Source organism: Caloenas nicobarica, chromosome 15 (genome assembly GCF_036013445.1).
Source record: "Caloenas nicobarica isolate bCalNic1 chromosome 15, bCalNic1.hap1, whole genome shotgun sequence".
Classification (NCBI taxonomy): Eukaryota; Metazoa; Chordata; class Aves; order Columbiformes; family Columbidae; genus Caloenas; species Caloenas nicobarica.
Genome location: NC_088259.1, coordinates 10,864,645 through 10,887,739, shown reverse-complemented (window position 1 = coordinate 10,887,739; position 23,095 = coordinate 10,864,645). Strand labels below are relative to the sequence as shown.

The window sequence follows — 23,095 nt, the reverse complement described above, 5'->3', positions numbered from 1 at the left end:
GAAAACATCTGGAGTAGCACCAAATGCTAATACAGCAATACCCTGGATTTTGGCCTCTCTGGCTCTGTTTAAAATTTAAATTTGAGAGGAATTTTCTCTTTCACATCCCAGTGATGTGCATCCTTTATGCGGGAGAGGTGAAATCTGGGATACAAATGACCATAATTCAACAATAGCCTGAGCTCTGTCCCTGGCTTACTGGTGTTCATTGGCAAAATGTTTCATTTCTCCAGTCTTCCAGCTATTTAAGTAGAGGTAAAGTATTCCTTTCTTCCTGTCTTATAGAATATTTTGAAAACCTTTGGAGAGGGGTTTCTGCTGTGCAAAATGCTGCTGCTGCTCTATTTAGTATATTCCTCCTTTTTGCTCTAATTGTCGAGGTTTAGTGTATGTAGAGCTGCTGGTGCAGTGAACAAGGGGAAAACTGAAGCCATAATTTTTGTGGTGAAAGCTGCAGAAATGTAAATTCTCCATTGCTTCAAGCAAACTTTGCCCATTGTATAACAAATCAGACCAAAATAACAAACTTAATAACTTCACTTTTTCTGACATTGCTTTATTTTGATATTATTTTTTCAGGGACTGCCTGGAAGAGCAGGTGTTAAAGGCTCAAAGGGTGAACCAGTAAGTGAATCTCTCTAATGACGGGTTCTGGTGTGGAAACTACTGAACTTGTCACCACAAGGCTTTTCAGCTTTTGGGGAGTGGTGCCCACACAAAGACCCTGGGAGGACTCGCCCCAAAGTGATGGTGTCAGGGCTGGGTCCCCAAGAGCCGGCGTCAGGTGTCTCCACGGGGAAGGCTTTGCTCTTGCACCCAGATCAGGGGAGACATACCAGATGGACTGGGGAGATGCCAGTGGTTTAGGAAACCTCAGAGGAAGCATTCGGCCTTTTGCCAAAGTCCCAAGAGCAGGTTTCATCTTTGGGAATCTAAAGGCTGAGCAGCTGCAAGCAGCAGCAGGATGATCTCAACTTGCCTTTTGGAGACTTTCCCCCCAGCACGGAGCTTTAGAGTGTGCGATAAAAGAAAATCTCAGACAGACCAAAGCAATCCAGCACAAAGCTGGTCTGGGAAGTGGCTTTTTTTCTGTTCCTCCCATTCCTTTCTGAATTTCCCCATCTGCATCATTATTCTCTTTAACCCTCATGCTGAGATAGCGCTGCAGGGGGAAACGCTTCTCCTTGCATAAAGGTGATGCAGAAACGAATGAAACGGGGTGTCCTGAGTGTGCCTCCAAAAAAGCATCCCTGTCTCAGTCCGAGGTGGGATCTGGTGGCCCTGCCTGGGGCTGGGAGCCCTCCCTGCTCACCAGTCCCAGGACAGGACATACAGCTCACCTGCTCTTTAAATGTCCATTCTTTGGGGTTTTCTCTTCTTGATCTTAGAACTATAAAATTTTAAAGCTGTTTTTATGTCCTAATCCGGGTTTTAACTCCCTGCTCTGTTTGTGTCTCTAGGTAGGACAGAAATGACTCTCTGAAGTGATGCCCTAACCAGGTGTTTGCTTTCTCCTCTGCAGGGCAGCCCTGGGGAGATGGGAGAGGCCGGTCCCTCTGGAGAGCCGGGCATTCCTGTACGTATCCCCAGCATTTACGCTTATCATGAGCTCTGCTGAGGGCGTTTTAAACCAAGCTGCAAAGCTGGAGCTCATAGAGGTCGAAGCCCACCAAGGCAGGTGGTGCGACCTGTTTGGATGGGGCAGAGGCGGGGAGTTTGGGATCGAAATAGCCTGGGATCCAGGAATTCTGGCTCTGCACTGGGTTGGGAAGGGTGGATCAGCGGCTCCTAACAGGCACATCTGACTTTGGTGTTATTGCCAGGGTGATGTTGGGATTCCTGGTGAGAGGGGTCTGCCGGGACCCAGAGGAGCAACCGTAAGTACAACGCTGCTTGTAAATCTAATAGATGCCAAAATCGAGTTATGTACATGGGTGTTACTCTCTGGCTAAAATAAAATGCCACGTCTTGTCTTGGTATTTTCTCTGGGTAGTTTTGGCAGCAGAGGCATTACTCCTCTGTAAGTGGGTCAGATCCTGCTCTTGCTGACAATTCCATGCAAATGCAAAGCGATTCCTCCCACTTCATTTGGCAAAGGCAGCTGCAGCTGCCCAAGGGGTTTGTGGAGCTGCCACAGTCAGACAGGAGCCACTGGACAGTCGGCACTTCCCTCATTAGACAGCAATAATAAGGTTCAGCTTGTGCTGAATGTGAGTCATTAAGAAGCAAAACTCCTGTTATTTCAATGTACGTTGCCACCAGCACGTAAATCATGAAATCCTTCCCGTTCCTGTATCGCGCCCCTTGGAGCAGGAGAGGTTCACAAAACCTGAAGCAGCAAAACTGAACAGCCTGCACATCACCACGGTGAATGACAAGGGCTGGAAAAGTGTTACAAATTGGGCAGACCTGTTAGGAATCTCTTGCCTTCCTCGCGTGTAGTTGTGTGCTTTTCCCAACTGCTTGAAAATGCCCCAAAGTTCACAACCACAGGATGGGTGCGACACCAGAACAGTTTTCAGGTGGGGAATCTGTTCACCTTTCCTTCTCCCACCCTTCCTGCTGCGGCATTCTCTTGCTGGGAACCCCTAGGAAGAAACAAACAAAAACCCATACACAGCTCCAGCAGTTTTCACTTTTACTCTGTGAACTGACAACTTTTTGAAATTTCTGGGTTGGAAACCGCTGAGGTCCCCAATGGAGCATCTCGTTCCTGCTCTCACTGCATTCCCTGCATCATCTCAGAGCCTGAGAAATAAAAAGCTGCAGGAGTTGCAATGCAAACCCAAAAAGAACAGCATGGCCACCTGTTTTGTCCCTGCTGAACAGCAGAGATAACAACAAATGGTATCAGGGTGATAAAACCTGATTTTATTCACACTACTAAAATTGCGAGGATACCTTTTATTTTATCACTCCCCAACTAGTGTTGCCATTGTGGCTGGACTTGACATTCCAGTGGTTTCATTGCACTTTTTTCTTCCCTTTTTCCCCCCTTCTTAATCTCGTTTTGAAATCCAGAAGCCTACAGCAAGTCTAACATGATTTCTGGTATGTGCCACTTGGAAGAAATTGAACAGTATGATGATTTATTGTTTGTGAGCAGGTGCTCTCTAAACTTCCAAGGAGAGGGAAATCAGCCTTAGAAAGAAACAAAATTAATAATGTTTGCTTTTATGTCTGCAATTTTTCATCAAAATAGCTGGCCCCACAAAGGTATCATATTAGTACAGCTAAAAATCAAATACAGTCGAGCTAATTGCGTTGGTGCAGACTTCTGACGTGGGTGCAGATGAACCTCTGTTTATTTCTAACCTGGGTTCCTAGTTTCTGTTTTGTGTTATTAGAGTCCTAATTTATATGAAATATTGTTAAGCCTGAGCTATTCTAAGTTGCAGGATTTGTCTAGTGTTAAGATAGTTTGGCTCAAAACAATTTGACTTTATTTATCATGACATACCAAGGGTTTCTGCCCATTCCGAGGCTGTCAGGTTCCATCAGGTCCCACCAATTCTAAAGGCACCAGCACAGCAGAGTCGTTTTTGGTGCAATTTAATGTAACTTTGCTAGAGCTCTGTATTTCTAACTCTCCAAGTTCCTCAGTGAATTACAAGCAGAAAACAGAAACAGTAACCACAGAAACACCTGAGCGGTTCTGTAGCTTTTTTGAAGAGGATGCTGCTTTATTTCGGCAGATTCTTCTGGGCAGAGCCTGGTTTCTGCACCAGGTTGTGTCTGTGCTGCTCTGGAGAGCCAGGCAGGGGTACGGGTGACTGCTTTAGGTTGGATATTGAGTCACACGAAGCACGAGGATTTCCTCCTCATGATGACCAGAAAAAAATTATAAGAGACAGTGGGTGTTCAGGTACCAGGGAGAATTTGTAGGGCTGACAATTAGGGAAAAAATACAGTTGGCATTTGAAGGCAGAGCTGCACTGCAGTCCGGCAGAGCTGGTTTCTGGGGTACGTTGGACGGTCAGTGCTGATTTATCTTCTGCCTGCAGCAGCCGATTGGGAGTTTATTTGTGTCCCTTAATGCTGCGCCCAGCAGAGACGCTGTGAAATGAGGCACAAGTTTGCCCAAGGCATCTCTTTCAAGAAGACACTTTACAAAATGGGATTTAGGTGCCTAAATTACTTCAAGGGGTTTTTTTCACCCAAGATCTTTATCACATATGTGATTTTTCTCGGTAGAAAGCAATAGACTCCTAGTGGCAACGTTTATGTTCTGTCTGGTGAGCCGGGCTCCAAAAAGCAGCCTCACTAACAGCACAAGAAATTGCTTTTTTCTGCGTTGCAAGTACAAAATGTGCCAAAGCAAGTGGATGCAATTGCCATTTTTCATGTCCGAGTGCAGGCAGCACGTGTTTTACAGCAGTTTCTTGCAGAATCAATTGGATCAATTAAAAGTATAATACTGGGATAGCAAAGCCCCTTTAGTGTATATTGTCTATGCTCTATCATGCTACCACTTTTTGCTGTCATTGATTTTTACGCTTTATGAGTATGGTATGTCATTAAGCATTAATAGATACAAATAAGCGCTTTTTCCTAATAATAACACTATTAATAAAGCCCAGTAAACGCCAAGCCCCACTTTACAGCAGCTCATCGGGTCCATCAGCAATGCCAGTGGGCGACGGCTGCTGCAGCACAGAGCTGCATGCTTGCCCTCTGCTAGAAATGTGCTAATTTAATTATACAAGTCGCTTACCTGGCCCTAAATCTTCTTCTTATCTTTCTTTTTTCAGGGACCGCTTGGTCTTCAAGGCCCAATGGGAGCCCCCGGTGTCAGAGGTTTCCAGGTCGGTATCTGATGGGGTTGTTTAAAGTGTCTCATGTTCTGTCAGGCCACTGTTTTCTGCAAATGTCTGGCAGGACGAGTGATGGGAAGAAATGTCTTTCCACTTGCCAGAACCAGTTTGACACCGTTATTAACAGAGTGCAGTAGAAAGAGCACAAAGGCGACGACCTGCCTGCTGGAGCAAATGATATTTAGTATTGGATTGAAAATGAAGAGTTTGACCTGTGTAAAGATGCCTTAATTTCTTCTCGATCTGGACACTTCCAGGCTGGACGTCTCAGTGAACTCCTTTTCCCTCCTGCTGCGTGGAGGGATGCTTATATTTCTGCCTCCCCTTACCAAGGGAGTGTTCACAACCAGTCCCCATTCCCCAGTGCAACTGGCTGAAGACCAGTGTAGGGTCCAGCCTTCTGGGAGCATCACTCAGTCAGGAGTCACAGATGAGATTTTATTAATATTAATATATATTTTTTAAATTATTATTTTAATATCAGCAAAAGACCTGGGCAAGCCAGGGGCTGGAGCACTTGGGCAGGTGGCTGAAATGTGGGGAACAGGAGTCAGAGGGAGCTGGACCGACCAACACAAGTGGTCCCAGCAGCCAGCAAGTGGTCCCTCGGTCCTGGGGGAAAAAGGAGAGGGGACAAGTGAGGAAAATGACCTTTTTGAATGTGTTACGGAGACTGGTGAACGTTGGGAATGTCAAGACACACAAGGTTTTCTGGTGCTTTAAGTTGTAACTCCTTTTTTTTGTTGTTTTTTCCAACAGGGTCCCAAAGGTGCCAGCGGGGAGCCCGGCCTCCCTGGTCCCACTGGAATTCGTGGCGAGTTGGGTGACAGGGTAAGGAGAGAATATCTGTAACCCATTCTTGTTTGGGAGATGTGAAGTTAGAGCGTAACGAGGCACTAAACACCGTGGCTGATGTCAGCCCAGCAAACAGAGCAGGTCGGAGCGGGGTACACGGGGTGTCCCCATCCAAAATCCGAGTTTGCTGCCTGCCCAGGACAGACCCGACGGCAGGTAACAGATTCGTGCATCCCAACTCTTCCATTCCCATCCTTGTTTCAGTTCAGGAACTCCCACTATTTTCAGACAGGATGGATTGTTTAAAAGAGATTTTGGGATCCTCTCCCAGCCGGAAGAGATTATTATGTTTGGGTTTTTTTCCTGCTCTGTACACTGATTTCACCAAAACCTTGCTCCTCATGAGCACAGCAGAGCTGCTTCACGCACTTTTGTCATTCAGATGCTGGATTTGGGTTTCTGGCTTTTTTAAAATCACAGTTTCCTCAGTGATTTTTCTTTCTGAACAGCGGCACACCTGGGCCCCACGCCTCAGAATAAATGCCACTTTTTATTTAAACGAATTCACTCTCCTCCTAAGGAAGCCAGCAGGGCAAAGTAAAGGACATTTATTCGGGGTTTGCTGAGAACAGTAGCCGTGTGTTCGCCGGCCCCCTCGACTGCAGCTCGAAGGTGAAGTTTCTGTGTCAGCGATCGCAGCGGCACAGGGGGTTTCACAATGGCCCTTCTGTGCCGGCTCCAGGCAGGTTTCAAAAACCCCCTTGGAGGGACTGCGAGCCTGGAATGTGGAACAGGAGGGTTATTGTGGGCTCCTGGGCTTTGCCGCGGTGAAAAATGTGTGTTCGGAGGGGAAGAGGCCCCTGCACAGAACAGCTCAGTGTCCAGAGAGGGAGGGAAAATGTCCTGCTTAAAGGAAAAAAAAAAATTAGGTTTTATTTCTGGCTCTGAAGTTGTGCAGTTACTCTGAGATGTAATTGTTGGTGGTTGCTTAACGCCCCGGCTCGTTCGCAGCTTTCCCCAGGAAAATGTGCTGGAGCGGCTTTGGGTAACGCTGTAGGATTTCCACCTGGTTCTGAGAATATCTTCCATCCACTCACCATGTCCCGCTGGTGTCGGCGACAACCCCACTGGTGTCGGCGACAACCCCACTGGTGTCGGTGACAACCCCACTGGTGTCGGCGACAACCTCGCTGGTGTCAGCGAGAACCCCACTGGTGTCGGTGACAACCCCACTGGTGTCAGCGACAACCCCACTGGTGTCGGCGACAACCCCACTGGTGTCGGTGACAACCCCACTGGTGTCGGCGACAACCTCGCTGGTGTCAGCGAGAACCCCACTGGTGTCGGTGACAACCCCACTGGTGTCGGCGACAACCCCACTGGTGTCGGCGACAACCCCGCTGGTGTCAGCGAGAACCCCACTGGTGTCGGTGACAACCCCACTGGTGTCGGCGACAACCCCACGTCCCACAGTCCGTGTCCGTGCAGCAGCGAGGGCTGTGCCAGCAACCACCACTGCGGGTTCTGTGTTTATTACTGGGCGCAAGATCAGGGCTGGGCAGACCCTAAAACCTCAGACCGTGTCTTTACATGTTAAATAAACAGCCTTTGCTGCTGGGGGGTGGTGGCATCTGCTGGGGCGGACACAGAGCTGTATTTGCTGTATTGCCAGCCCAGCCTGCTGGTCCTGACACATCTAAAGAGGATCTGCAAATGCAGGATCAATACAATTCCAGGGGCCCAGCTGCAGCTCACCCATCACACTCTGCTGAAATCAACTGTGGCATTTTTAATTAGAAAAAAAAAAAGTCCTGCAAGCCTGTGTTCGCAGGTACTGATATGCTTTTTCCCAGTCCTTGGGCTGACTGTGGCCAGGAATATAAACCAGCATGTCAGTAAGTGTATTTTCTTGCATGAAAAATATGGGAAGTTTAGTGTGCTTGACCATAAGATATAAATAGCGTTGAGACGATATATAAACCATCTTGTTGGAATGGGGTATTGCGGAGGGGAAGGACTTGGCTGTTATTGCTGACTGAGGTAGCAACAGGCAAATATTTTTCCTAAAGATTTTTATTAAGGTCAAATTCCTGGGGATTCTGAATGCCGGCAGCAACCTGGGGCGATGTCTCTCTCAGCTCCGTAGTGGTGGCATCACCAGATGCTTGGTGAAAAATGTGAGTTGTAATTAACGGATAGAACGATGCAAACGTGAGGACGGCTGGTGGATTTGGAGCTGCTGGCCCTGAAGTCCTGTCACCTGTTCCTGCTGCTGGGAATTACACAGTTTTGAATCAAAATCTTTTGGGCCAAGCTTTTCTTTAAGGGCCTGTTCCTCGCAGGACACAGTCTTTGGTGACTGAGTTTTAATGCCATAAACTTTCATGGAGCCTTGGGACTCTGAAGATGGAGGTATAAATCTAGATGATAACATTCAGGAAAGAATATGTTACCTTTGCCTTCGGCAAACATAAAATGCGAGTTCTAAATAGCTGTAGCCATTCTTGCATTTGAACATTCCATTGTCTGTTTTGCCAAGAATTATTTTTCTTCAGTAGAAATCCCCTCTTTTTTAACTTATTCAGTGCTTGAGCAAAATGACATGTCCTCTAAGATTCTGTTCTGATGAGCCATCTCCAGATCTAGTTATTAAAAAAGATCAGTTTGCAGATGTCAGATTGATGGATGTGCTGTAGAAATCCTCTTTGAAGGGCAAAATAGTTGAATTTCCCATGTAGATTTTGCAGTAGAGAAAAAAAAAACTGGAGTTCTCCTGAACTACTCATTGGCTCTGCTAAATCCAAAGTCACAGAATGGAGCGAAAACATCTCCTGTCCTCTCTGTGAATGCCAGGTAGGTAGAGTTAAGTTGGAAGGATTTTTCAAGCTGCCTGAATTATCGCTAGGGTGATAATCAGCTCATCGTCTAAATGTATTTTATTCCTGTGGCCGTGTTGTTTTGTGGTTCTCAAAGTCAGGAGCACCTAACTCCAAATCCCCAGGAAAACTGACAGTCGAATAAAGCCTTGAAAAAACATCCTGACTTTTTGCCTCTGCAGTACAAAAATATTCTGGTCCATTTTATACCGTAAATCCAATCTCCTCCTTGCATCTTCAGGCGTGAAAGGCAGAGATCAATCACCCACCAGTCTCATCCTGGACCTCGTCCTTTAATTTGTGAATTTGTAAAATTGCTGTGTGGGTCATGCTTGTGAGATGACAATAACGAAAAGCAGAGAGGCAGAAGTAAAACAGAGTTCCTGCCCCTGGGATGGATGAGAAAAATTAATTTTGTGGAACAGGTGTGAAAAAACCTAGAATTAGAAGCCCAAAATTCATTCTGGTTGTACTTAGGTAATTGAGGAGGATGGTGTGACAAAGGCCGGTGTGAGAAACCATCCCACAACACAAACCCCTGACTGCAGAGAGTGCTCCAGAACTAGAAAGGACACTTAAAATCTCCTCTTCTTTCTATGAAGTACGAATGAGATTTGGTTCCCTCCTACTTGGCAGCCGGGAGACTTAATTCTCAGCCCCTTGCTGAGGGAGTGAATGTCTGACCCACCAGGAATTCACAGGAAAACAACAGTTTGAGCTCATTTGCCTTCTTTCTTTTCCTTATTCGCAGGGTCCTACCGGTGTTCCTGGTCCCAAAGGTAACCAGGTAAGTGACAACTATCACGCTGTAGTCAGCAGAGGCATTTAAGCTGTACCTTAGGCGCAGCCTTTGACGGCACGAACTGCTTTTCCTCCCTCAAATGAAAATATTCTAGAGCAGGCACCAACAGAAACCTCTTTGGTACGGATTTTCCTGTGTTGGCAAAAGAAATGTAGTCATTCTCATGGAGACACATGAAAATGCTGTGATAAAAATGTGAGTGTCTTGCTGTGTATTTTGTAATCACAAAGGATGCTGCCTGTGAGCTCCTCACATCATATTCCTCCGAATTAAGTTTAGAAGCTCGGCTTTTCACCAAACATCATCTGAACGGGATTTGTCCTGGCCTCAAAGCCTGGCATGCTAATAGACTAATTTAATCTTTTACTTTTTGCTGCTTATCTTCCATAGTTGGATTAATCTCAGTGATAAGCTTCTGAGCCAGTTTTCATCAAATGTATGACTTACATTATGACTGTGTTCTTGCAGAAAACGTGTGCTTTTCCAGCAAGCGCTGTTTGTTTTGTTTCCCAGTGTCTGTGTGGTCCCTGCTTTGTTGCTAAGGCAAAGTTACCAACCTAACCTGAATTTCTCTTGAAATAACTTCCTCTCTAGAGCCATAGAGTCATGGTAACAATGCTCATTATCTGCTCTAATTGCCGTGTAATAAGGCAGCTCTGCCGCAGAGCGTTTGGCGTGGGAAGCGCCGCCCGTGGCAGCGGATGCAGCGATTCGTGTCGCTCCCAGCGATGCTCGAATTGCTCGCGCTGCTATCGGCTTAACGCACGTGATCCCAAAATTGATGTTCCTTGTCGCGGTTAATAAAATTAACATCACCAGAGCTTTAGGCACCCTTGCATTAGGGTCCCCAGAGAGGGACGGTCCTCACCGTGTGATGGATCACTGCTGTTGAAGGGTGGGATGAAGCTGTTCTGCAGGTGACTCTTTCCACTGAGGACACAGTCGCACTGGACACTGAACATTGAACTGTCATTGCAAACTCACGTTTTCTGCGAGACCTGGCGCTGGGGAACCTGAAATTTAGATTCCCTGTAAGAAACTTGTAAAAAGTCCCATTCTGGACACTTCATGTCAGAGGCTGAGTGGGGACGGGGTTCAGCTTTGGGAAGGGAGAATTTGCTTTTGCTGGAGCAGCTGTATAAGCTGCGAAATGCCCCCATCTCCCTCAGGAGCTGAGCTTATCCATGTCTCAGAGTGGGCCTTATTGTCAGTAATCTTTGTGTACAACAGGTGCGGTGTTAATTCTGGTATCTCACTTTCAGGGCATTGCTGGAGCAGACGGCCTCCCAGGTGACAAAGGAGAACTGGTGGGTGTCCTGGAATTCAGTAGAACTGACTCCTTAAATAACAGATGGATCTAGAGAACCATGAAGAACTAGCATGGTCAGTCAGAATGAACCATCCAAGAGCTCCAACCCTGCTGGCTGTGAAAAGGAGAGGGCAATCCAAGCCCCTCCACCACCTGGTGTGGATCAGCTCTCCTCTTGTCTCCAGGACACCCCAGATGTGGCCTGTGCAGAGCTGGGGGTATCAGCACTCACCCCTTATTTTGCTCCTCAGAGCGGTTGACATTGCTCTGTCCACGGGGGGTTTGGTTCATCTCAAGAATTACCCAGGTTGCCTGGGGCTGCGTCGTAGCATCGGCGACGTCTCCCTGTTGTGCCAGGGATGAGTCTGGTCTCCGGGATCCTGTTCTCGTTCCTGGCCCCTTTGCCAGAAAAGTCCATCGGGTGCCATGTACATGTCTTCAGCGCTTCCTGCAGCTTGGGAGATTGGACTTTAGATGTGCATTTTCTGAATGGATCATTGTTTTTTTTTTTATTTCCCTTTTCTTTCTAACAGGGTCCCTTTGGTCCCCCTGGCCAAAAAGGAGAGGTACGTGTCAGACATTGCAGGCTCATGCCCTGAAAGGTTTGGGAGTAAATGTGCTTATCACATCTTTTGATGATGTATCTCCATAAACTGTGTTCTGGCGTTGTTTCCTAGAAGCACGTTTTCTTCATGGTCACACTATAAAATCTATGACTATGAGATTTTTTTTTTTTTGTGGCATTCAAAATATTCAAATGTGTGTGATAATTTTGCTGCAGCAAGAACTCCTGTTATCATGACCTATATATGTAAAACCACCCATACAACGTAAGACCCGTACGTGGTCAGCCCGGTCAGGGAAACCTGAAGAGAGGCTTAACTAATCCCCATGAGAAGAGAATAGACCATATCCTCTGTTTTAAGTGATTTTTTTTCTTTTCTTTTTTCATTACAGCCAGGAAAAAGAGGAGAACTTGGTCCAAAAGGTGTCCAAGGACCTAACGGGACAGCTGGAGTACCAGGGATCCCAGGACACCCAGGGCCCATGGGCCACCAGGGAGAACAAGGTGTTCCCGGCATCACAGGAAAACCTGGGCCCCCGGTAAGTGGGATCTGCTTCTGGGGCATGGTCAAGGAGTCTCTAAAATGAATAAATGGATCGTGGATTTTGGTTGCAGATTCAAAAAATAAGGTCCTGCGCTTCAGCAGGCAAAAGCAGGTGACCGTGCATGTAGGCTAATGGTCTTGCATCAAGAGTTTACCAGTGCAAACATATTAAGTTTGCAAGCTTCAGAATTAAAGTCCCCCAGAATGCATGTTCTGGAGAATTAGTTTTCTCTCACACTGATATAAAAATGATTATCTGTGTCCATTGGAACAGGCTGTAAGACACTGTGCTCATTACAAAAGTGAGTTAGAAGTTGGTAATTTAAAAATACAACTCCTGTTCACTGCTTCAAATGTTAGACCTTTTCTGTCTTGATCCAGAGCTCATGTTTCATCATTCAGGAGAAACCAAATAAACCCCACATTAAATATCTGAAAATGAATGAAAATGAAATCTCTGCCATTAGTATGACAGAGGTTCCGAATTAAAGCCATTGTCTTTTGAAGAGGGGAAAAAAACACCACTCCTCTTCATGCGGGATCCTGTGCTTCTCACGGAGCTACTGGAAATGTGTTTCATGTCCTGAAACTTCTGTCAATAACATGGTTTCTATAACAACAAATTATTCTGTTAATTGCAGGGCAAAGAGGCCAGTGAACAACATATAAGAGAACTCTGTGGGGAAATGATAAACGGTGAGTATTAGAGAAAACTGAGTTTAATTACCGTATTTAACTGAAGATGAGCAGATCCTCAGCATAAGGTGGCCCCCAAGATGTGTTATTTTGGTCTTAATAAGAAAAAAATACATTGAGTAGTGTTTTCTCTTTGAAGTTACCGTTCTGCATTTGAGGTTATTTTTGCCACTTGGGATGAAGTTAAACTCTGAAAGCTTGTTTCGAAAAACTTGTTTTCATTATTTAAGAATAATTTTTTAGAATACTTGACATGTTTTAAAGTGGTTTAGGGAACAGGAAATATCAATGGCTGAAAAACCTGCAGATTTCTGACCATAATCTTCCCCTGTGGACATTTTAAGAAAATAAAAAGCCAGATTCGATGTTTTCTTCTGCCCGGAGTGGCAAGTGTGCAGGAGTGGCAGGGAGCAGGACCTGCCCAAGCACCCAGCTCTGCTTTTCTGTCACACGCTCAGATTTCAGCTTGTCGCTCACACTTGGTGGCAGACGACGAACAGCCAAGCAAAGAGTGAAAATGTCAGGCAGTTTTTAATTGTTCTTTTCAGATCAAATTGCACAGTTAGCTGCTAATCTGAGAAAGCCCTTGTCTCCTGGAATGACGGGTCGTCCTGGTCCAGCGGGTCCCCCGGGTCCTCCCGGAGCTACGGGGAGCGTTGGGCACCCCGGTCCTCGCGGTCCCCCCGGGTACCGAGGGCCAACGGGAGAACTCGGTGATCCTGGTCCCCGAGGTAAGACTAAACCAACCCCCTTCTCTTTTATGCCCACTGAAATAAATTGCAAACTTGTCCTAATTTCAGCAGTGGAGGAGAAAAGATCAGGGGCAGCCGGTGGAGTTCTAGAGGGCAGTTTTGCATCTTTAGGGATGCGGCCTAAGTAAAAGACCCCAGCGGTGTCCTGAGGATTTTGAGTACACGACTCATTGTTGAAATTGTCTGTTTGTGGTTAAAGGTGACACTGGCGAAAAGGGAGACAAAGGACCCGTTGGTCAAGGTATCAATGGGCCTGACGGCGATCAAGGACTTCAAGGTAAGGCTGTGCAAATAATGTAATAAACCATGACTTAAGTAAAGGCTGAACAGGGACAGCTCTGCGTATTGTTGGCAGTATATTATATCAGTATATTAGATACAATTTGTCCCTGTAATCTTTATAGTAGGGTCCTCCAAAATTCAGTTCATGGTTCTGGATCAAACCAGAGAAATCAGGGACAATATTTCTTTTTACCAGAAACAAATATAATATCCTAGTGTAATGATCTCGAGAGTATCACGGTGTTCTTGCTCTGTACCTGGCTATAATCCCTGTCCCTGAAGTCATGAATCCTCTATCAAAAGATTCAAAGATTAATTTATGCAAATTAATGAGTATCTGTTAGAAACTCAAATAATATTATTTATTTTGCTCACCTATTAAAGCAGCTTTTCTAATTGCTATTATATCTGCACAGAGATTAAGTTACAGGCACCAAAATCAGGCTCTACATCCATGTAATTTCATAAAACCAGAATATTTATACCCAGTTGTCTCAGATTCTTCCATAAAATAATTGCATTAATCCATAAATTCAGGGCGATTGGACTAGATGATCTTTTGAGGTCCCTTCCAATCCCTAACATTCTGTGATAAATGTTTGCTTTTCTGAAGCATATAAAAAGAGGCTATGTCTCACAAATTAGATATTGAGAGCATTTGTCCTACTCACGCAATGTAAGGAGATTAACAGTAGATGCAATTTATCACTTACATGAATAAAAAGAATCAGGCACTGTGTCTCTATCACAATTAAGAGAGGAATGCAGGTTTATACACCACCTGATACCACTGTCCCTCAGGGAGACAGAAGAATATTTTACAGTATTTAAGAAAGCTTCAGTAGCTTGCTGTTACAGAAATTAGCATTTTGCGAATTATGTTTGGCATCTGAAGGAAAAAAGAAAAAAAAAATAAAAATAGCTTGAGCCTTTTTGCCAGTAAACAAAATATTTATTTCATCGTGAGCAAATTTTTGAAATTAGAGACAAATATAAAGGCAAGTCCTTATCTGCACCATCAGGGAGATGTTCTGTATCGCCATTCTTTCTACTCTCCTTTCCTTATTCAGCATTTTAATTACAACTAAGGAGGTGCAACGAGTTGAAGCAGCTGAAGGCCACGGCGTCCCTCACAAGAGCAGGCGGGTGGCCAGAAAGGAGGGACAGTTGTGAGAACTCTTGTCAAAATAAGAGAACTGTGAGCTCAACCATCCAGGACATCCCTTGAGCAAAATATTCAGGGACGACGTAAAATAATTCTAGTTACCAATTACTTGGTGTTGTTCATGGAGTCCTACACTAATGGGGCAGTTCTGGGATGGAATTCAGTTCTACAGCAATCAGCAAAAGTCCAACCAGACGCATGTGGTAACAAAAGCGCAACACTAAAGTTCCGCCTTTGACTATACGGAGGTAATTGCAGTAAAAATGCAAAGATAGTTCACAAAATCCAACAAACATACTTCAGATTCAGGCTAAATTTATTCAACACCTTGTACTCAATAAGGCCATAACAAGTCTGATGTCGAGACACTTAAAATATTTTAAGAACTCTAAAAGTAACACATATATATAGATATATTTTAAATAAAGGAAATAATTAATGTAATATTTTTCTCCTTGTTTAGGACCACCCGGTGTACCTGGAATTACTAAAAACGGCCGTGATGGTGCTCAGGGTGAACCTGGTCTGCCGGGGGATCCTGGTACTCCTGGTGCTATTGGGGCTCAGGGAACTCCCGGAATATGCGACACGTCAGCTTGTATGGGAGCTGTGGGAGCATCGACCTCCAAAAAATCATAAACCAACAGTACAGGAAGTGGAGAAGTGACTGAATATTTAAATAAATGTTGCATTGTAAGAATACAGACAGAATCCTCCTAGTGGTAAATGGACAGATGTTCCTTCTATTCTATAAAGTGGAGACTTTGACACAGTTCTATGAAAAAGAAAGCATCAGATGAAAACTTTAATTAAAAGATGCTGTATGAGTATTTTTCTCCTCCCCCAAATATTTTCCAGAATTTTTACTGCTAAACAACCTCACCTTCCCTTTCTCCCTTTGTTCACGAGACCTGCAAGAGAAAGTGTTGTTTCTTTTTTACCATCATACCCGTAACTCTAAGATCATGACATTTCACAAATTTGCACAAGACACATGTTGTTAAGGTGTTCAGGCATCCAACTGCTAATTACATCAGTGGAAATGAGGCATTTAAATATCCCATATTCTAATATCTTAACATTCTGGCCTAAGTAAAGACCATAGCTTATGTATATGCTGTCAATTATCAGTTTTCAGATTGCACCTCAAATATTTGCCAAGATTAGTAAATATTAATAGCAATCCTCTTGCAATCAAATTCTGCAAAAGGTGTAATGTATATATTTTAATTTACAGGGGAGAATTTTTGTATATTTCCATATGATAATAAAGGAAATGAAGTAACAGCATTTTCACCACCTCTACTGAAGCTATTTGCACAGTAATTGTGAATGACACCCCAAATAAGACAGGATGCTCTTTTAAAGTCCAGCCAAAAACACCTGTATGAACTGTTGTAAAAATAAAAGGAGATTTTTTTTTTTGTAACCTTTTCTTTGTGATGTTCTAAGTGTCACTAAACACATCAAATTAACTCAGCTGAACTCCATTCCCCAGAACTGGTTTTACTAGGATTGTTTGGAAATAAATTGCTGCAAAATTGCCCATACCCGTGATTTAAGACACTATTTATTTCGAGAAACCTTTTTGTACTTTAAAACCTGCTAGCATCATCTATAAAAAAAATAAATAAATAAAACCACTCTCAGCTCACATACTATTCTATTTCTGCTCTATATGCTAAAGCTTATGAACAAAGAAGAGTCATATTAATCTTTAAATATGAAAATAGTTTATGCATTTAAATAATCTGTTTACAATATGCCACTCTTGGATTAAAGTAACAACACAAGAAACTGTTGGACAGTTGTGTGACAGGCATTAAAAACAGCACTGTATTTAAAATAAATGCTAACACCATTGTATTGCTCATCAGGGCCAAGTACATTAAAATATATATGGCAAATGAACTTCGTAAGATCAGCACAGTTTAGAAACTATGCACTTAACCGATATAACATTTACATTTTAATGGAAAAAAGGGCATTATAATAGGCTAAATTTAATTTCTTTTTACACTTGAAAATTACATTTGCCTCTAGTCGTTAAAATAACACGACTGACGTTCTACAACTATTCCTAACTGTATTAGATCTTTAAAAAAACAAAACCCCACACAACAAAAAAACCCAAACCAAACAAAAAAAAACCACCCGAAGCAGAACCACAAATAGAAAATGAACATATTTGTAATAACTAAAAGGGAAAAATACTTGGCTGTCATGACATTTTCTTGTAGCTTCTGGCCCCAAAGCCCTTCTAACAGAGCACTGATTGCTATTGCCGGTAGTTAACTTTCATTTCCATTTTGAATAAAGAATGTTTTCTTTAAAGCTCTATTTATATATTTTTACAAGTTCTATTTTGCAATTCATATTCAGCATGTAAAATAAAATATTTAGGCCTTTGTTAATTAAGCCACACTTGTCATATGCTTCAAGGCGGGCAGTTCAGACTACTTGGTCTCCATAGCTGTGCGTGTTTTCCTGCACTGGACATGTTACAAATGGGTCTGATCTTGCTGTTTTTAGTCTCCTGCCTGTTTTACCACAGAACACAGTCTCAAATTCCTAAAAATCAAAATACAAAAAAATAAACAACAATGAGATGTATGGTCTTGTTTCACTAGTGTCTTAAAAAAACCCTAATAGACCTTGAATAGGAGATGCTGAGGAGCCACTCCAGTGTTTGACAAGCAGGTTTTCCTCTACATACTCCATCTGTTCTCTGAAGATACTCAGCAGAGCCAGACCCATCACGTAACTACTAGGTCACGAAAACTAACGAGAAGACAATGCTGTCAAATGTAGGAAACAGGGAAAATTAAGACGGGAGGAGGGAATGGCTGAAGAGGACTTCAATTCACATTGGTGTCCAGCCAATATGATACTCAGGAATTGGGCAAAGCTAAAAAATGAAAGCAAAAATCTGTTTTGAAAACCCTGAGGACAGCTTATGGTTTCATACTACTGAACTGAACCAGCTATTTAAAAAAAAAAAACCCACCACCAACAAAACAAACCCCACAACATTTTTAAAAGGAAGTTTCAATGATACAGTGGTCCTTCACAAACAGCATTAAGCAGAAGTATTCTAGATACTTTTAGCATTAAAACATTTCACATTTTTCTCAAGAACAAAAATGAAATTAGATTTAAAAACCTGTTTCAGAGAGTCGCCGTGCCTTTCCTGAATGTACTTCAGAAACGCAGTTGTCCATTGTAAAGTTGTTGCTTTATCAGTGTCAACAGTACAGAATGGGACCAGGAGATTCAGCTCATCACAACAAATCCGGATTCTGCGCCTGCAGACAAATACAAAAGGTTTTGTACTGATGGGTGAGAGGGAATGAAAACAACGGAAAAAAGGCAGACTCCTCACAGGCGCTACAAGCCATGGACTTTGGAGACTTCTTTTTGTTTGCTACAGGCTTTATATTTGTATATTAGTCATGTTATACCCAGGCTACCTTACCTTTACAGAATTGGTTAAATGTTTTGAAATCTTTTTGTTTGTTTATAGAGTAAAAAAACCAACACCCACAATGAAACATACGTGGTTTTTCCCTCTACCACCACCAAACCCTCACCACCTGCACTGCTTTTTCTTCTGGGTAAAACAAGATATGTCAAATTTACATATTACTCTGGCTGATGACGGGAATATTACCATATGAGTATTTTAGGCTTCAAAAACTTTATCTTGCCACTTATCACAGAAATTACCTCCTGTCCCTCTCCATGCGGTTGTGTCTTTCCCTTCGCTGGGCGATCCCGTCCTGTGTCACACTCTGCACCTGCACACTCGCCCCGGGCTGTGCCGCCTGCCAGGGCCCCTGGGCAGACACAGAGCCCTGGCTGTCATCGCACATATTCTGAATTTCACTAAGAGGTTTGCGATCTACGTTTGTATCCGATGGGTTTACTCGGCTGCAACTTCTTCTGTTTATTGCTTGCTTGCATAAGGTGTCTTCTTGGAAAAACAAAAAGAAGAACCTATTTATAACTCTCCCACTAATCACTGAAAATATTGATAATGGAAAATTTATTTTTGGTCACTTTATGTGAAATAATTTTTGAAGCTTTACTGCCAACCTACATCGACTTTTATAGTAGCACATCTCCATCTGCTTGCTCTTTCAAAATCCACCTAACCTTTCATGAGCATGTGAGGCCATCCCTTAAATGCTCTTCAGTTTATTCTGACTGGATCTGCTATATCCACTTTGGGGTCAGAATGTGTAGAAAGAAACCAGTTGTTTATTCTAAGCCCGGATTTTCAAAGGTACTTTGCAACCTCGGGCTTTCTCATGTCAAGCTGGAAGCACTAAACAATTTTCAATGTGCAGCTACAATCATAGATGTTGAATTTTTTGGAGTCCCATGTTGCCTATAGCACATCTCAGACATAAAAACCACGTCGTATGATTCACTAAAATCATATTCATTGTAAAAACAACACAAATTCAGAAAAAAAAAGTAGATTTGAAGGCCAAGAGAAAGCAAAGTGAAAAGATGATGAATGGTTTACCTCCAACTTTAATCCAGACTTCCTCAGGCAAAGCTTTATTCATAGCACCTACTGTCTGTTTTGTGGATTCAATTTCCTGATAGCAGAAAGAGAATGTCTTGGGAATCCCCAGGTCCTGATGTTTGGCAGCTTCCAAAATAGTGCAAGATGTTCCAGAGGTCTGTGAAAACCAACAAGGAAATACTTAAGAGGACTATATACACAAAAAAGAGACTATTTTGATACCCTCATGTTAACTTCCCAAGTTTTAGCCCTGTGATTCAATGTGTTGTATCACAATACATCTCGATTACTTCTGCACACAACCATAGGATTTTGACAGACTGATGAATTTTTTTGTGATACCCCTGACATTTTCAACTGCCATGCTATCAAAAAACCTTTTTCATCAAAATGAATGAGAAGAAAAGGAACCATAGAAAACGGTACTGTCTCCCCATCTCGCAGAAATGAAGCTGATGATACACTGATAAACTGAAGGAAAAAAATATTTTTAGTGCGAAATCTAACGACCTCCTGATCATCACCTGGATGCATGTTATTATAAATGCCACGTGATTAATTTGAGTAAGTATTTTTGATGGTTTTGACATAAGAATAAATAATTTGCGTTACAGATCATTCAGATCATCCCTATCCCAATGAAGTCACACTTCAAAACAAACCTCTAGAATTATATTACACCTAAGAGGTTAACATTATTAGCATTTGAAATTAGCAGAGTACCACTAGTGATGGAAAACGATGTACCTGTGCTTGCGGAGGATTAGCACTTCCAGCAGTAGAACACGCGTTCATAGTAAATAACGGGTATGTGAACTGTAAAGAAGGGGTGGCAGGTGCAGTCTTATTTTTCCCTAACACAGGACACTTGTTCTCTTGCTGATGAAGAGGAACATTGATCAGTTCTGACGGCTGTCGAATCAATGTTACTAAACTTAAAAAAAAAAAAAAATACAACAACAACAAAATAGACCAGACTGACTACTTGAAAACGAGTGCAGAAAAATTTAGAGCTACACATACTTTGGTAACTATCAGCCAGAAACCACTTTCATTTACCATAAACAGAAATCACTGTTATTGCCATATTGCTGACTTCAGGGACAAAAAAAAAACAGCTGAAAAGGTATTTTATTCTGTGCAGTAACAATTCAACTTTATGTCTCAATGAAATGTTTTATCAGCACACTAATTCAGTTACAGGGCCAGATTGTAAAACACTATTTTTGCTCATAATTTTTTGCTATAGTTGGGCCTCTACATTTTAACACTAAACAATTTCTCTTAATATTTATGATGATCAAAAATCTACTTTGCTTTCAGCAAGTCGCATGTCAAAATTAGGCAATGTTCTTCTCTCACCTCTATTTACATTACATGTTGTTATCAAGAATAAAGTTGTAATTAATTTTGGAACTACATGGTGACCATTTATGCAACACAAACAGGGTCTAATCAGCGGAGCTGCATCCACGTTTGACTGGCGCAGTTTAAAAAAGCCCAACCCATCATTCTCATGTAGTAGAAAAAGTACTGTTCTCAGGTTTAGTTTAGAACTATATGATATATATAGTTTAACAACAAAAACTAAAATTAATTGCAACACACTTGTTAAGAGTTACTCCAGATTCTTGGGGTTCTTGACATCTGGGGTTTTCTGTCTGGATGCTGTTGAATCTGTCTTCCAACCGAACTCTGACTGCAGATTTAGATCTAGGCTCTGGCGCCAGTGCCGAATTTTCAACAAGTATGTTTCCTTTATTCGTCCCACCAAAATTTTCACCATGTTTAACTTTTACTAAACTGTGTCCTGGGACTTCTACAGAGCCACTGTTGGGCGTTTTATCTGTTTGGTTCAAAGGGAGGTTCGACTCGCTAAGTAACATCATTCTGAGCTCCTGAAAGTCAGCGTAGCCTAAACGTGGGTTTGAACTTAGCAAACTGCTGTCAGAGGGTAATCCCGACTGACAGATAACTGGGTAAACCGCCTGGTTCCCCGAGCTGTTTGATGAACACCCCTCCTGACCGGCGTTCACCGAGCTCTGGTGCAGAGAGGAGTCTGCAGAATTACCAAGGGAGGAGAAAGAATTAAGCCTAGTTTCCACTTCACCTTCACTAGCTTGTGCCTCCGTATGTGAGTAAAGTATGTGCTGCAGCTGCGTATACTCAATTTCCATCATCTCCACCAGGCTGACGTCCGTGGTGGTGAAGCTAAGATTGTGCTCACCAAAGGCAACGTCACTTGAGCCTCCGGGTCCGACAGCAACGGGAGCGGGGTCGGGAACACAAGCTGTGCTCTGAGGAATGGAGGTCTGAGGCTCCTCTGGGGCCGATCCTGACATGACTACAGTAAACCTAAGCAGTTACCAACGGCTCTTTTCAACAGTAAACCATAAAACCTGCAAGAATTAGCAGCGACACCCATTAAAGAAGGGCGGGGGCACACAAAAACTTGCACTTCTGCACGGCCACGAGGCGATACGGCAAGGAACAGGCTCCTGGCAGCGCGGTGCCAGCCGGTGTCACCGCGTCCCCCCTCCAGCGTCCCCTCTGAGCCCAGGTGACCCCCCCACCCCCAACACCAGCACCGCTGCTCACGAGAAACGGCTTTCACCTGCCAGCACCCGGGCCCGGCTGGGCGGCTCCGGGCTCTCTGCGGCCTGAACCTCCCTCAGGGGAGCCCCCTGCGCCCCTGGCCTGCGCCCGTGGGGCCCGGGGAACGCGGAGCCCCGGGGGTGGGCAGCTCGCCCCCTCCTCCGCCACGCCCGCCGGGGGACGAGGAGGAAGAGAAGGCGGGGGAGGTGCAAAGGCGGAGAAAGGGGAGGTGGAGAAGGGAAGGCGGAGAACGGGAACCCCCCGCCCCCTCAGGCCGCCCCAACGCTCCGCGCAGCGGCCAACGCGCCCCAACCGCCGCGCGCAACCGCCGCCCGCCCGCGCTGCCCCCGCCCCGCCCCTCCGGCAGGGGCTCCGCCCATCCGGCAGAGGCCCCGCCCTTCGGGCTGTGCCGGCCCCGCCCCTCCGGCAGAAGTCCCGCCCCTCAGGCAGAGGCTCCGCCCCTCCGGCAGAGGCCCCGCTCTTCGGGCTGTGCCGGCCCCGCCCCTCCGGCAGAGGCCCCGCCCTCCGGGCTGTGCCGGCCCCGCCCCTCCGGCAGAAGCCACGCCCCTCCGACAGAGGCCCCGCCCTTCGGGCTGTGTCGGCCCCGCCCCTCAGGCTCTGTCGGCCCCGCCCCTCAGGCGGAGGCCCCGCCCCCCGCGGCCGCCATGGAAGCGCAGGGCGGCGATGGCCACTCGGCCTCCGCCTTCCCGGCCTGGTCTTGGGTTTTGTGTTTTGCCCGGTCCGGGCGGCGGTGGAGCGCGGTCTGTGAGGAAATGTCCAGGGGAAGTGCCGAGAGGCCAGCGGGGGGCCCCTCATGTCGCCATCTCGCAGCCTCGGGACACATTGCACTGAAAGTGACACTGGTGATTTTCCTCCAGAAACGAAAGCAGAAGTTTTATGAGCAGCTTTGTGCATGCTGGACTTGATAAGACACTTTTCCCTCCTTGAATCCTGCTGAGTCTCCTTTGGAATGCATAAAATTACTATATTCTAGATGTAATAATCTTTCTGCTTATATTTAAACCTTTCATAGGCTTTTATGTAAAAATTTAGTATACTCCTCTTTGGAAAGTTAACTCTGTACAGAGAAAAGCTGAAAATAGTTATTTCATGTTAATCAAAAGTTCGAACAAAGCCAGTGAATTATTTTCCTTTTTCTTGCAATGCATGACAATAACCCAACACCAATTTTAGTCTCTGTAAATGGAGTTAAATTATGTTCTTTTCAGGCCGGCTTTACTGGCTGCCGCAGTGCAGAACACAGGAGCCTTGCTGCCAAATCCAAGTCCAGGTCCTTGTAAACTACAGAAAGCTGTGGCTTAAAAAAATCTGTCATTAGTGTCTGTGTCTGCTGTTGAATTTTTAT

General features: G+C 44.4%; 2 protein-coding genes across 5 annotated transcripts in view; one reads left to right on the top strand and one right to left on the bottom strand.

Annotated features, from left to right (window-relative positions):
- Positions 1-14,513, top strand: part of COL9A3 (collagen type IX alpha 3 chain) — a 35,787-nt gene extending 21,274 nt beyond the window's left edge. The window contains exons 18-28 of the mRNA XM_065645418.1: positions 580-624; positions 4,752-4,805; positions 5,574-5,645; positions 6,667-7,191; positions 9,237-9,272; positions 11,130-11,162; positions 11,554-11,700; positions 12,347-12,401; positions 12,950-13,132; positions 13,353-13,430; positions 14,506-14,513. Coding sequence (XP_065501490.1) covers positions 580-624; positions 4,752-4,805; positions 5,574-5,645; positions 6,667-7,191; positions 9,237-9,272; positions 11,130-11,162; positions 11,554-11,700; positions 12,347-12,401; positions 12,950-13,132; positions 13,353-13,430; positions 14,506-14,513 — 1,236 coding nt within the window. The remainder of the gene's footprint in view (positions 1-579; positions 625-4,751; positions 4,806-5,573; positions 5,646-6,666; positions 7,192-9,236; positions 9,273-11,129; positions 11,163-11,553; positions 11,701-12,346; positions 12,402-12,949; positions 13,133-13,352; positions 13,431-14,505) is intronic.
- Positions 14,514-14,948: 435 nt separating this feature from the next.
- TCFL5 (transcription factor like 5) lies at positions 14,949-21,829 on the bottom strand. Of its 4 annotated transcripts, XM_065645653.1 has the most exons (8): positions 21,749-21,829; positions 21,362-21,533; positions 19,882-20,063; positions 19,132-19,291; positions 18,327-18,573; positions 17,764-17,905; positions 15,484-15,511; positions 14,949-15,375 (listed from the first exon to the last, which is right to left on the bottom strand). In XM_065645653.1, the coding sequence occupies exons 2-7, from the start codon at positions 21,474-21,476 to the stop codon at positions 15,503-15,505; spliced, it is 855 nt and encodes a 284-aa protein (XP_065501725.1). In that variant the 5' UTR covers positions 21,477-21,533; positions 21,749-21,829; the 3' UTR covers positions 14,949-15,375; positions 15,484-15,502. The 4 variants fall into 4 exon arrangements, with proteins under 4 accessions (XP_065501725.1, XP_065501724.1, XP_065501722.1 ...); XM_065645652.1 differs by lacking the exon at positions 15,484-15,511 and having other exon boundaries at positions 14,949-15,223; XM_065645650.1 differs by lacking the exons at positions 14,949-15,375; positions 15,484-15,511 and adding an exon at positions 16,371-17,171.
- Positions 21,830-23,095: the final 1,266 nt, after the last annotated feature.

Coding starts and splice junctions, on each gene's coding strand:
- TCFL5 (XM_065645650.1), bottom strand. CDS start 21,476: ATGTCAGGATCGGCCCCAGAGGAGCCTCAGACCTCCATTCCTCAGAGC. Junction 18,574..19,131: donor AGTCTGGATTAAAGTTGGAG/GTAAACCATTCA, acceptor TGTTTTTCCAAG/AAGACACCTTATGCAAGCAA. Junction 17,172..17,763: donor ACGGCGACTCTCTGAAACAG/GTTTTTAAATCT, acceptor TTTGATTTTTAG/GAATTTGAGACTGTGTTCTG.